Source organism: Montipora capricornis, chromosome 4 (assembly GCF_036669925.1).
Source record: "Montipora capricornis isolate CH-2021 chromosome 4, ASM3666992v2, whole genome shotgun sequence".
Lineage (NCBI taxonomy): Eukaryota > Metazoa > Cnidaria > Anthozoa > Scleractinia > Acroporidae > Montipora > Montipora capricornis.
Window position 1 is genome coordinate 7753093 of NC_090886.1, and position 13520 is coordinate 7766612.

The 13520-nt window shown below is 38.8% G+C and overlaps 2 protein-coding genes across 2 annotated transcripts in view; both read left to right on the plus strand.

The window, feature by feature from the left end:
* The first annotated feature begins 8045 nt into the window (after positions 1-8045).
* Positions 8046-13520, plus strand: part of LOC138045437 (uncharacterized) — a 101611-nt gene continuing 96136 nt past the window's right edge. The window contains exons 1-2 of the mRNA XM_068891947.1: positions 8046-8251; positions 9381-9458. Coding sequence (XP_068748048.1) covers positions 8080-8251; positions 9381-9458 — 250 coding nt within the window. The 5' untranslated portion in view covers positions 8046-8079. The remainder of the gene's footprint in view (positions 8252-9380; positions 9459-13520) is intronic.
* Positions 10466-13520, plus strand: part of LOC138044674 (uncharacterized) — a 6139-nt gene continuing 3084 nt past the window's right edge. The window contains exons 1-3 of the mRNA XM_068891126.1: positions 10466-10478; positions 11409-11474; positions 12783-12881. Of these exons, the coding sequence (XP_068747227.1) occupies positions 10466-10478; positions 11409-11474; positions 12783-12881 (178 nt within the window). The remainder of the gene's footprint in view (positions 10479-11408; positions 11475-12782; positions 12882-13520) is intronic.

The following is a 13520-nucleotide window of genomic DNA, read 5'->3' on the forward strand; positions in this document are numbered from 1 at the left end:
TTATTATTCCACACAATAGCTTTTGAAAGATCTTCTCTTTTTTTATCCTGTACACTCGTGTGGTTTGCTGCGGAACATTTTGCGAAACTTTTAAAGCATTCTTCATAAAATGCTGGAAGCTTCACAGGCAGTTTCTTCAAGTCAAAATCGCAACATAAGATAAGTTTCCCCCCTACAGGTTCAAGATAGTGCAGTAGGATTTTTTTCCAATTGCTTGGTTGATCACTTGCCAATTTTTTGCAACAAAGGATTCTCTGAGTCTCTATTATAGAATCTAGATGTGGGGCTTTAAGTCCCCCATCTTCAATATCACTAATGAGAGCGGCGCGTTTGATTTTGTCCTTCCCCTTCCAGATAAAATCGAAGATAATTATGTTTACATCTTTCACAAACTCCCTATTTACTGATATCAAACTCGCGCGGTATAGGAAAATAGGAATAATAAAGGTTTTGGCAATTTGAATTCTTCCTATAATAGTCAAGTCTCTCCACCTCCAAGTTCGTAGTTTTTGTTGCATGGAACTAATTAGATCATCAACATTTAATTTTTGTTTCGCTCGAAGGTCATAGGTGAAGTGCACTCTCAGAATTTTAACAACTTTTTTAATTTTTATGTTGCATGAAACGGAGTTGTCTTGTTGTAGAGTAGAAGAGCAGTTGCCTAATAGCATTATTTCTGATTTATCGTGGTTGATCTTCAGGCCTGAACAAATTCCGTAATCTTCTATAAGCTTAAGAAAGTTCACAAGCGAAAGATTATCTTTCAAAAAACCGGTTAGGTCATCTGCGAAGAGGCTTAATCTGAGCTCTTCATTGTCTACCTTAATACCACAAATACCTTTACTACTGCGTACACTAATACAAAGAATTTCTAGCACTATGATGAACAGGTAAGCAGAGAGGGGGTCTCCTTGTGGAGAGCTCAAAAACTCAAGGTTGGCGCATTTAAATAACAAAAAGACTGTTTGAAAACAGATATCTTCGCTATAGAGTTACGCTATTGATGAGGATATAGCTACGTGAGTAACAAGAATAAATTATTGGAAAGAATTACCATATCAACTCAGTTGAGTAACCCCTTTTGTGCCTTCATGTACCCACCGATGCCAGCAGAACCTCAGTTTCTTTAGAACTAAACCCTGTATTCCATAAAAAGATCGACCTGCTCGACCCAGATGCGACAGACAAGATTTTTAACATTTGTGAACTCGACTTCAGGGTTGCAGGGATGGCGCTATGATGAGAATACTCGCCCCCCACCAATGCATCCCGGGATCGATTCCCAGAATCGGCGTCATATTTGAGTTGAGTTGGTTGGTTCTCTATTCTGCACCAAGAGGTTTTTCTCCGGGTACTCCGGTTTGCCTCAGGCTCTCGTCAAAAACCATTTGATTTGATTTCCTTTGATTTGTTGATCTCAGTTTACGGTGTCCCCAATTAGTGCTCCAGCGCTGGAAGCCTACATTTACATTGACATCCACATCTTCCTGCCCTCGGCAAAGTCTCTTTTGACTTAAAGATGTTTCTGCTAAGGTGGCCTCATACACCCAAGCCGACAATTTCTGCTCGAGAGAACACACGCACAAAGGATAGCCACAATACCGAGAACTTCATTCCCTACTCTACTCTAGTGTGTGGGTTCTTCAACGTTCCACAGGGAGTTATGACATGGAAGATATTTGTGAGACGGGACCTACGGTTATATTCCTTATCCGAGAAGAGTTGAAAGTACAAACCATTTGCGGATGTAATTACAAAGGCAGCGCTTTCTCTTAAGTTATTTTAAGACCCTGTTGGTCCGGCTGCAGAGTCGAACTCACAACCTCCCGCATGGCAGCCTGATGCCCAACCAATTGAACCACCGGTGCGCGGTTTACTAGACACAGTGACTTAAATAAAGTTTCTTTCCTTATCTTTCAACGGTGAGTCCTGTCCATTGAAACTGAAAGTTGTAAGGAGCTACGCTGTATGTGGTGACAACTATATTTCATGATGATGGAACACAACCTTACGAGGGCGCCCTTGACCAAGTTAACACTAAACACTTCGATGGCTATAGCTGGTTGGTCATTTACGAATGCTTAACTTAACTTTTATTCATTTATATTGCGCAAGTATCAACTTAAAGTTTTCAAATGCGCATAAATAGATGATACTGAACTGCAATTTAACGAGCAAGTTTACTATAATCATACTATGATCTCAGTGTTAATGCGTCAGCACTTAGCCGTAGCCAATTGGTTCAAGTGAGTCAAGTTGTGATTGAAAATAGTACTAAGTGTGGCATCACGTTTAAAATTAATTATTAGCAACGTAATGTTAATAGCGATGTGATTCCCGTACATTCTATAAAAGCAATCATGTTGCATCATTGCGACCATGATCTAGATTGACATGAAAAAGTCGTTTCTATATTGACAAATGCCCTGCACTATTTGCTATTCATACCGAAATTATTCTTTGAAACCCAGATAAGAGATTAGTTCTTGCTAAATGCTGGCTACATTTCACATCTTTTCAGTTGTGCACCCTGGATTTCAGGTAAAACTGAACTAACTGGATAGCGTCTGGGACCATACGGTTTATTTCATGGTTAACAGGAGGTCTTGTAAACCCCACACAATACTGACTGTTGTGAAAGAGAAAGATCTCCTTGTTTGGCGTAACCCAGCGGGACCCTCTCTTTACTGCCTGTCCTCAAGCTCTGCCCCCAAAATTAAACCTACATACATCTGAACTGACTGAATTTATGAAGGACGCATAGTTTTCGAGTCAGGAATTTTAAAATGCTTTTCCTTTTCTTAATTTTCAATTATAACTATCGCAGTATTACATGGAGAATTTAACTATTAAATTAATACACTGGAAACAGTATTTACAACATATACGGCGAAGGAAAAAGAAACATAAAGAAAGAACTACGTGCAAGCATCAGTAACGTTAAAATTAAAGTGATTACAATTAGAGGTTTTTGCGTCGTTACCCAGAAAATCGATCTTCCATCTAAAGATCTGGCCCGAGTTGCTCCAAGCATGGTTCGCGCTAACCAGCGTTAAATACCATGGAAACCTATAGGTTTTGATACCTCTTAACCAACAGTTAACGCTAACCAGGCTTCGAACAACCGGCCCCAGAGCACTTTGTATTGTCCCCAAAAAAATATTTTCGACAATTCGGTCAAGATGTTCTAGCAGTGTGTTTCAGAATTGGTCAGAATTTACTGTTTAGCTCGGTGTAACGAAAGATTTGACCTTCGTTTTTGGTGCAAAATGCAAATTGACCCAGTGAACTCACCGTGAAAGAGATGTGCCTCCCTCTCTAGTTAACAAGACACTGGGATTAGTCCCGGGCCAAGACATTCACCACTCGCATGGCGGAGTCAGTTGGTAGAGCAAGTTGCATGTTCACCTGCAACTATTGGTAGAAAAAAAATTAAAACTACAATAAATCTATGGAAGTCAAGAGGGCTATCGATTCATGGCACGGTAAACATCATAAAAACACTTCTACTCCCAAAAATGATTTATGCTAGTTCGGTGATATGTACTCCGCCAGTGTCATAAAAGAATTTAACACCCTGGTCTTTCACTTTTTGTGGAATGGGAAAGACAAAGTTACCCGACTCTCAACGTACGCACCTTATGATCAAGGGGGCCTTAAAATGTCAGATTATGATACTATGATTGAATCCTTAAGTCTAAGTTGGCTAAAAAGAATAGTTGACCCAGAATATTCCAATTATTAAAAACTGGATCACTGTATAATGCAATTCGAGAGTTTTGATTGGCTAAGCCATCATGGGTTTTGAGCCATTATACCATGATCTACAAACACGGCAAGCATATGCGTGATTTTTTGGGACTTTTTATTTTTATTGTTGTCTAGTTTTCTATATTTTGGGGGCGTTTTTAATAAAACAATTATTCCACTCGCGCTTGTTGGATATGAGATGATCATAGCTATCTATATCATCTCATATCCAACGCGCGCTCCTGGAATAATTGTTAAATAGCTCGAAGTTCTATTTTGAATAATATTCATATTATATTAATCCGGCATACCATATTATTCCTTATTATATTACATTATATTGTCGTTGCCGTGGCCGAGATCGCGTTTCTTAATCTTCCTATCGACTTGTCAGAGGCGGTTTTCAATAAACTCTTGAGGTCTGTAGTGCGTTTTTTTCTATCAAAAACTAAACGAAAATTCAGTAAAGAATAGCAGATGTTAAAACGTTTGGCTAAACCTGGGCGGAATTTCACTTGTAAGATCTGATTGGAGCTTTCAATAAAAGATTGCTGAAACACCAAGTTCACTTCCAAGTCAGATAACGCAGTTTGTGAGCATTCATTTCTTGTTCTTCATCGATTTGTTCAAATTTTTCTATCGCAGAAATAATTTGGTAAAGGACGTAATTTTCAGTCCAGAATTAATCCCATTAGTTTTCTATTCATGTGTGAAAGTGAGTTGCTTGTAGATTCGTTTTAGTTATGCTTCGGTGGTAAAGAACGTAATTTTCGTTTATAATCGTGCCAAATCACTGACCAGTGTGAAAGTTAAGTATTTCCTAAAAAGATGTCAAATTTTCTAAAATTAATCGTAAGTTTTATATCTTGCGAAAGTGAGTGTGGCTTGTGGGCTCGTTTTTAAGCAATATTTGGAAAAAAGAACATAATTTCTATTTTATAATCGTCGGCAAGTCACTGACCAGTGTGAAAGTTGAGTACTTTCTAAAAGGATGTCAAATTTTCCAAAATTAACTTTAAGTTTTATATTGTGTGACACTGAGTGGCGTTTAGGTTCGTTTTAAGTGTTAACTAACGTAAACGCCTGAAACAATTAACTCAAGAGTTAAAATATCTGTATACAGAATATGTACCGTCAGGTAAGCATTTAAGAATATCAACTAATTAATTTTGAATCATTTATGGATAACTTCTTTTGTAAAGTATGCACTCACTTTTGCAAATGGTGCAATTCACGTCGAAGGACTAGCAAGGCCCATGAACTGTGGCTAAAGTGGCAGACGTGACATCCTGAAAAGCTTCAGCGTCTCCTAAAAAAGCGAAACGCCAATATCTGCTCAAAAGTTTCTAACCACCAGTATCATATCAAAACGTAGGATTTTTAGGGTTGTTTAAGTAACACTTTCCTTGAGAGAATTCGATTGAATATAATTGCTCAGGGCCTGGTTGTTCGAAAGCCGATTAACTTAATCCAGGATTAGCGGAAACGTTTGTTTCATGTTTTCAACTTTTTGGTGATACAGTTTCTTTTGCTTATTTTTGTTTTTCAAGATTCACATCTTCTAATGTAAAGTTTTGCTGAATATCAGCGTTGAACAGCATTTGGGAGTACAGGGAAATAAACTCGTTGGTTATTTTTTTATCTGGCATTAGCGTTAATCGGCTACACACAACCCATAATCCCTCGAATCGCTCTGATGAAGGGCTAACGCTCGAAACGTCAGCTTTTAGAATCCTTGTGCGGTGGTCAATTTACATTATCAACTCCGTTGATAAAACCAAATTTTTGTGTACTTTCTTTTTTTGTATTGCGTGAAAGTGAGTTGCTTGAAAGTTCGTTTTATGCTTGGGTAAAGAACGTAATTTGCAGTTTATAATCGTGCCAAATCACTGAACAGTGAGAAAGCTGAGTACTTTCTAAAAAAGATGTCCAATTTTCCAAAATTAATCTTAAGTTTTATATTATGTGAAAGTGAGTGGCTTGTAGGTTCGTTTTAAGTGTTAACTAACGTAAGCACCTGAAAAGATTTAACTCGTGAGTTCAAATATCCGTATACAGAATATGTACCTTCTTGTAAGCATCTAAATATATCCCTTCGATTAAAGCACGAGAAGCATTTTTTCGTTTTCCGTAACCCTGCACTCGCTTCAAGTTGTTGCCTTGAATTTGCAAATTCACGATCTTGCAAAATACTGTAGTTTCTGCCACAGTTTTTTTGAATGACGGTACAAAGAGCACTGCATGACAGCCAAACTTCCTGCTTCGTATTTGTGACTGTCCTTTTTTCTAATTTCAGCAAAAAAACAGCAAATAACTGAATGTCGCTCATGACGAGAGATATCTTCGAACTTTCTAGCTTCGTTACGCTGCACCTTCCACTCTGAAACATTCAGCCAAGTGTTTGTACTCTTGGAGCTGTTTTAGTTTTGGTTTTTGCCTCTCAGCTTGGCAAGTTCTTCTTCCGGAAACGTAGGAAATTCCCATTTGCGGTGATATCGCTGAAAAAGTCCTGAGAAATGGAAAAATTTGGCAAATTCCGCCATTGTCAACTACTACAAACAGAGACAACAGCGCTGACGCTATGCTTTGTGCTGATTGGCTAGTTTCTATGACCTATTGTATTTTGTGGGATTTGATTGGCTTAAACAAACTGTCCTATATTTTCGAAATTGGACAGTTTGCCTGTTTTTAAAGGAAAACCCTAACTGAAACGATCCAAATTAATCCTTAATTGGACAGTTAAAGAATAATAGCTATGCTGATAATTGCGGATTAACTACCAGCTATATAATTAGGTGGGAAAAAAATCACCGTGCGCACTTGTATCAAGGAAATGGTGGCAGATTTTTTCGCAAAATAAACAAAAATTTGCCCAGTACATACGGGCCCTTAGTATGGTAGTGGACCTGTGTCTTGGAATGTAACTCTTAATCGAATTATCTTTGATCTCGACTATTTATAAACAATTAGGCCCGTAGCCTGCAAGGGCTACGGGTCAATAGCCCATGAGGCGAAGCCGAATGGGCTATTGACCCGTGGCCGTTGAGGACGAAGGGTCTAATTGTTTTAGTATCCCCCAAATAGTCGGACAGAAAAGGCAATAATAAGGTTAGCAAATGCAAGTCGAAAATATATTTATTTGGGAATAAAACGAAGAAAGCGTCACGCTTTTCGCTACTCTATGACTATTACTAATAGTCCTCTAGTAGTGTAGCTAATCAAAATGCAGCAGTTGCATTAGTCCACTAGTTGGGTGATACTAATCTTATTTATTTCCATTTGTGCTGTTTTGTTTCACGTTTAATTTTCGTTCAATTTCATATGCTCGAAAGGGCCCTTATTGAAACTTTCACGACTGGCACGTTGAGTAATGCGCCGGCCGAAAAGTTTATAGTGTAGACCGTAGTTGGAAGTTAGTCCCAATTTAACCACTCACAAAATGAAGAACATTGAAAAGAATAAAAATGAAAATAATTTTTCATTTAAAGTTCCTACTGATAGCGAAGATAGATGATAACTTTGTATATTTTAAGATTTTAGAAATTTATATTTTATTCATTTATCTACTTTTTGAAATTTTCTGCATACTCAGTAACTTTATATTTCTATTATTGAAAATAATTTATGGCCCAAACCAGCAGTTCCACATCAGCCTATGACTGCCCTAATATTTGTCCTGCTTTGTCAAATAAAAGTGGCTTACTTTTCTGTTTTTGATCTTATTTAAAGAGTTTTTGTCACATCTTATCTTGGTTATTTTCCATACAAGGCTTTGAAAGTATTGAGCTTGCATAATCAACGAAATAATAATAATTAATAAAACGAAAACTTGCCAGAAAGTGCTGCCATACCCTTTATGCACTGGCATTTAGTAAGATCTATTTTAGGTTCACTAGTACTTGTATACTAAGGAGAGTGAAATGTTAAACCTTTACAAATAAATACTGATAGTTATTCACTATAAGTTTGCCCTTTTCTGGGCCTCGTATTTTTCTTTTCCACTTTTTTTTTAAATGAAGATTTAAAAATATCTGGAATCGCTAATATTAAAATAGAATTCTATTTAAACACCCACATCTATTTAATTCCCCGTCAGTTTTACGGACTTGACCGAACGCAGAGATTACAATATTGATGAACACTTAAACCCTTCATGTTTAATGACGTTCACTAGTAAATAAAACACCAACGAATACTCAAGCACTGGGCCCTCAGTGATGAGTATTTTGGGAGTTCGCTCAATATAAGAAAGAAACGAACTGGATAAAAGGGAGTTTCCATTCGGTAAGGCTAGCTAAGAGATTCCCCTTGGCGATTTAGCTTTTCAAGATGGTGAGAGTAACTTGTGTCATCGTTTTGTTCCTGGCTACGTTTCCTCTTTTGGCGATAAGTGCAGAAAGCGAGAATATTTCTCCCCTAGAAGAATTAATAATGGAAAACGATGAACAAGCCTACGACGACGAGCTTTCTTTTGACCGGTTAACAGAAGAACTAAAAGACGGTAAAGGATGAAATAATTTCTGATTTACTTGCTCTTTGCAAACAGGAGTCCCTTTCTCGAAAAGTCCCGAAAACTTTTGGGGCCCAAAACTGCCATCCACTTGTTTTGGAAAGCTGGTCTTTTAACCATAGATTTTAGATAGCAAAAAGCAAAACGATTGTGGAGATTCATGACTTAAAACCTCTCCGTTCTTGAGATAAAGAGAGAATTTTGACATTCGAATAAGGTCTGGGGCCCGTTTCTCGAAAGTCCCAAAACTTTACGGGCCATTTTCGGGTGTCACAATTCCCTGAAAACATGTTGAAAGATCGCCTTTCCAAAGCAAGCTGTTGGCAGTTTTACAAATGGCTTTTAGGGCCCAAAACGTTTTCGGGACTTTCGAGGGTCCGAAAGTCCCGAAAACGGGCCCCTGGAAACTTTCGGGATTTCCGAAAAACGGACACCATCATACTTAATTACCTCGTTGTTCCTGAGCATAATCGCCATTTTTAAGTGGCTAATGTTTAGCTAACTTTTAATTTGTGGGTTTTCTCCGCTTATGCCTCCGTGACCATTCTGATATGAAATAGAAAACTGGAAGATAAAATTAGGCAAACTGAACTGCGATCTACAAGCTCGTCCAATTTAAGCTCTGAGCTAAACAGGACGCTAACGCTGACACTGCCTCTACGAGCTAGTTTTAAGGGCGTCGTCGAACGAAATTTTAAGATTACAAGTAGTGATTATTCAAGGCATTCGCGGTATAACCGAGCCATTTGTCCCTATTTTTAGTTTTCGCCTAGGGCAGGATGTATCAACAAAAATAAGAGTAGTTCTTGAAATTACAATATGTCACGTTCTTTCCAATATTATATTTTTGCATTCCGAAATCATGATCTCCCCTTTACTTTAGAAAGCCTTCATGAATCTGTTATACGTTCCCCATCAACTCTTGTCAGTATTCATGTAGGGGTTCACATTTCTTTGTAATCTTGTTTCTGACATTGTTGGAGGAATCGACATCTACCTGGGTAAAGTCGCTGAAATAAAATAACCATTAAGCAACAAATTTTAAATTTTAAATTGTAAATTGCAATCTCTAAACCCCAGACAAAACCAGCTCTCACATTAACATTTTAATTTTGCGCAGAATCCATGGAAGACGACGAAAATTTGCTTGAAGGAAAAGAAGACGCTGCGGAGATGGAAAGCAATGATAATGATGAAGGTAACAGATATCCCTTAATAATTTTTTCGTAATGATAATAATAATAAACATATATTGGGCGAGGTTGAGCAAAGTATTAATCTGCAAGACACTGACAAATCACTATATTTTGCGATAAGCGAGTTCAATAATTGTTTTATCATTCGATGACTGAGTTTGTTTTTTACAACTCCCAGCAATTAAATCACTTTCTGAAAGCTCAGGAAAGCGAACTGCCATTTTCACACAAGAGCGCAGGCTTCAATTACGCATGAGCAGTTTATTATTTACGGCAAAACACTTATTTGTGGGCAGTTATTTGCAGGTCACGTGCTGGGCTCTCATCCAATGAAAAGGAAAGAAGAGAACATCAAATGATAATGAAATTAATTTAATTGCCGAGTGTATTTCGTTCTCTATTTGGGGACACCGCTGTACAGAAATCAAATCAAATCATTTAACCCAAAATCATACCCTGTTGAAGACTAGCATGAAATAATGATACATTTCTGTAGTTTCGTAGTGTAGGTCAGTTGTATTGAAGACAGTCACCTGAAACTCTATCACAAATAAACAGCCACAACGTTTTGTAGTTACTACTTATCTTTTTCGTAGTGTAATACTGAAGCTGTAACGAAGCTGTAATTATAAAAGTCAAGGGAAGCCCACCAATAACTGGTGGTTTGTGGCCAGACATTGAGCTTATCCTGTTTAAGCCATTAGGTCAAAGTATCTGGCTTCAAAGGAAGATGCTATAACAAAAAATCTTAACATCCTTCTATCAACAAATCAAATAAATTGTCTTTCATATATGCATGGTCTCCTCATACCTGGACCCTGCGAGCAGAGCCTCTCTAAAGCCCACCAGAGGGTGAGCAAGACAGGCTCTGCAGAAATCGTGTCAAGTCTTTTAAGTCGCCGCAGCCCGAGTTTCTGGGCTAGTAACTCCCGCCAAACCGGTGCAGGCAGCCTGCGCATCATATTTTTGGCAACGCGAAGGTCAAAATCGAGCCAGTACGAAAATCAATATGGCGTATTGGGGTGCGATCGACGCTTGACCTGGGTTTGACACTGTCTCCAAGCAACGGCTTGCGCATACTCAATAAAGACCTTACACGATTTCTGCAGAGTCCTTTCTTTCTCGTCGAGTTAAGAAAGGTTCTGCTGGCAAGGTGCATATCTGCATCCTCTACTGCAGAATCACCATAAGCTCACAAAACGGACCAGCGCCTTGCGTGAAAACTCAATTGGTACGCCACTGTACCGGTATCACTGAGGTCATGGCTTCAAATCTCGTTCGAGCCTTAATTCTTCAGGCCTTCCTGCCGTTTATAATTGCGATGATCAAAACTCTTAAGATATCTACAGTTCGGAAGGGAGAACTAGTTAATCCTCGCACTTAGAGCGGTTTTCAAATGAGTGTCGTAAAATCAAAACCAAAGTAATTACTTTGACCAATCAAAAAGGACGGAGACAATCCAGTAAACCAATCAAAACCTCGAAGTAATTACACGTAGCCGACACAAAGCGCGGGAAAATGTGCACGCGCGAGCCATGATTGGTTTTGGTTTCACTTCTGATTGTTTGAAAATTAGTGCGAGAACTTTGAACCAATCACTGAGTGAAGTAATTATAAACCAAAGCAATTCGCTAATTACTTTCGACACTCAATTGAAAACCACTCTCTCTATCAGGACAATTTCAGTTAAGTGTTTCTCTTTTAATCACCAGTAAACATCCAGGGGGATTCAACGGGATTTGAACCCATGACTCCTCTGCAATGCCAGTGCAATGTTCTAACAACTGAGCTATGAAGCCACTCAGCCACCGATTTCATCATAGTTAATCGAGGGACTGGTTATGAAACCTTAGAACCTTCAAAAGCGAGAACAATGTTGTCGCAATCGATGTTGAATTGACCGTGACCCTGCATAATCTTTTGTTTTTGCTTCGCACGGGTTTGTAAATTAGTTGCGCATAATTTAATCAAAGGATTTGAGTGGTTATCGTCTGGAGAAAAGGAGTGTTTTGAGCAAGGTAAGTAAAAGTCTCTGCTTACGAGCCAGAAGGCTCATCAGGCCGGCGCTTATCTCCGGTTTCTGTAGCATGAAGCGACTAGGAGTATTTATGCTCCCCCCCTGGATGGGATGCTAGTCCATCGCAGGGTTACCCCCAGCATTACGCCGGTACCCATTTATACACCTGGGTGGAGAGAGGCACCGTGAGAGTAAAGTGTCTTGCCCAAGAACACAACACAATGTCCCCGGCCAGGCCCCGTACCCAGACTACTCGATCCGGTCTCGAGCACACTAACCATGAGGCCACCGCGCCTCCCACGGGCGAGCAAGGGCAAGGCCAAAAATACGGACAAAAACATGAAACAAAGGAATTTGCTGACTTTCATAACCATCTCCATGCATTAACTATGATTTCATCAAAAAATACAACAGTCTCAGTGTCACCCACTTTTTAATAAACAGACGATAAGCCTCCACACTGAGTAACGTTGATTCCAATTTTACGAGGACAAATCCCCTCTCTGTATTACTGATATTCACTTTAGAGGATAAAGATATCGGAAGAAGTAAAAAATTCTACTCTTTACATAGTAGTAATTTAGATATTATCTAAATATTTGTAACAAAATACTACTTCCGATACAGCGACATTTACATTGCTGAGTATCTTTTCTCCATTAGAGATTATTAGTTTAAAAATCTGGGAGACACTACTAAATTATCTTCCGGTTGCCGTCCGCGTCTAAGCTCCCTAGAACCTTAAACAGCTGTCAAGTTTATTGGAAAATGAAACTCTTATTATTAAATGAGGAATGATGACGAGAATATTCTCGGAAAAAATCAGAGTGCTTGCTATAACATTAGTCGAACGTAAGACTTAGCTGCTATACCACTGAATGTGTGGGAGACATATGGAAGCTAGACCATTAAAGTTAGGGATAACATACTAATAGACCTTATTCACGATAGCCGCCATGTTGGATTTGCCTTTATCATGCAAATTAGCTACACACCTCTGAGGGAGCAAACAACACTATTTCGAGAGATTATAACGAACATCTTAGTCACACAGATGACTTGTTTCACGCTCATTGAATGTTTATCACCTAAGGAGTAAAATAGAATGCTTACACAAGTTACTTCGATGTTTTTTTAGCGAAAATTGAGCAGATAACGAAGTAGAAAGTCAAAATGTCGGAGGCAATCAAAAGATATAAAATTATTGTAAAAGGTACAATTTGAAAACCAACATGGCGGCTATCGTGAATAAGGGCTATTATACCCTTTTCAGTTTGAGTTGTTACAACAAGATGATTATTTTATTCAGAGTCCAGTGAAGATCAGGAAGATTATGCAGCTGAATCGATTGAAACGAATGAAGACAGTGTTAACCAAGAGAACAACACTTTGTTGACAGACAAACAAGGTAATAACTGGATCAAAAAATTTCTAAACAACCCTCTCAGGTCCTTAAAATTCCCTATGATGATGAGGTCACGACAGTGAAGTATTTCATCTGCTAATATTCGATCCCTATGTAGTCTTCGCGTCGATTTACGGTATCCAACTCGACCAATACTGCTCTGCAAATTTAACATAGTCTTTAGTTAATTCCAAATGCGAATATCGTTCACTCCATTTCGGCTAGATTCTAGAAAACTCCGGCGTTCACTTTTAGGAGTTATTCAAAGTTCCAGGGAGGCGGAGTGTTGTATATATTGGGGGTGCTAACACGCAAGCCCTGGAGACGCTAAATTGTAAGGGGGGTTCTGAGGGAATTCTCCGCCAGAAAATTTTGTTTTAAATATTTGAAGCTCGAAATGCTACTTTCAGCATTCTCGACGAGATATCCAAAAAATAAACGTGGGTCACCCCCCCCCCCCCCCCCACCTCCCAAATCCGCCGTTTCTGTCCCCGGAGACCGCAGTCACTTAACGATAAGAATTTTGTCAGTGATTTGAACAGCTTGGACATTGACGTCTTCGTAAAACTAACCAAACCCCGGTGTGAATTATTGAAAACTTCCAAATTGAGAACGACCTCTACAGAATCTATTGCTCGTTTT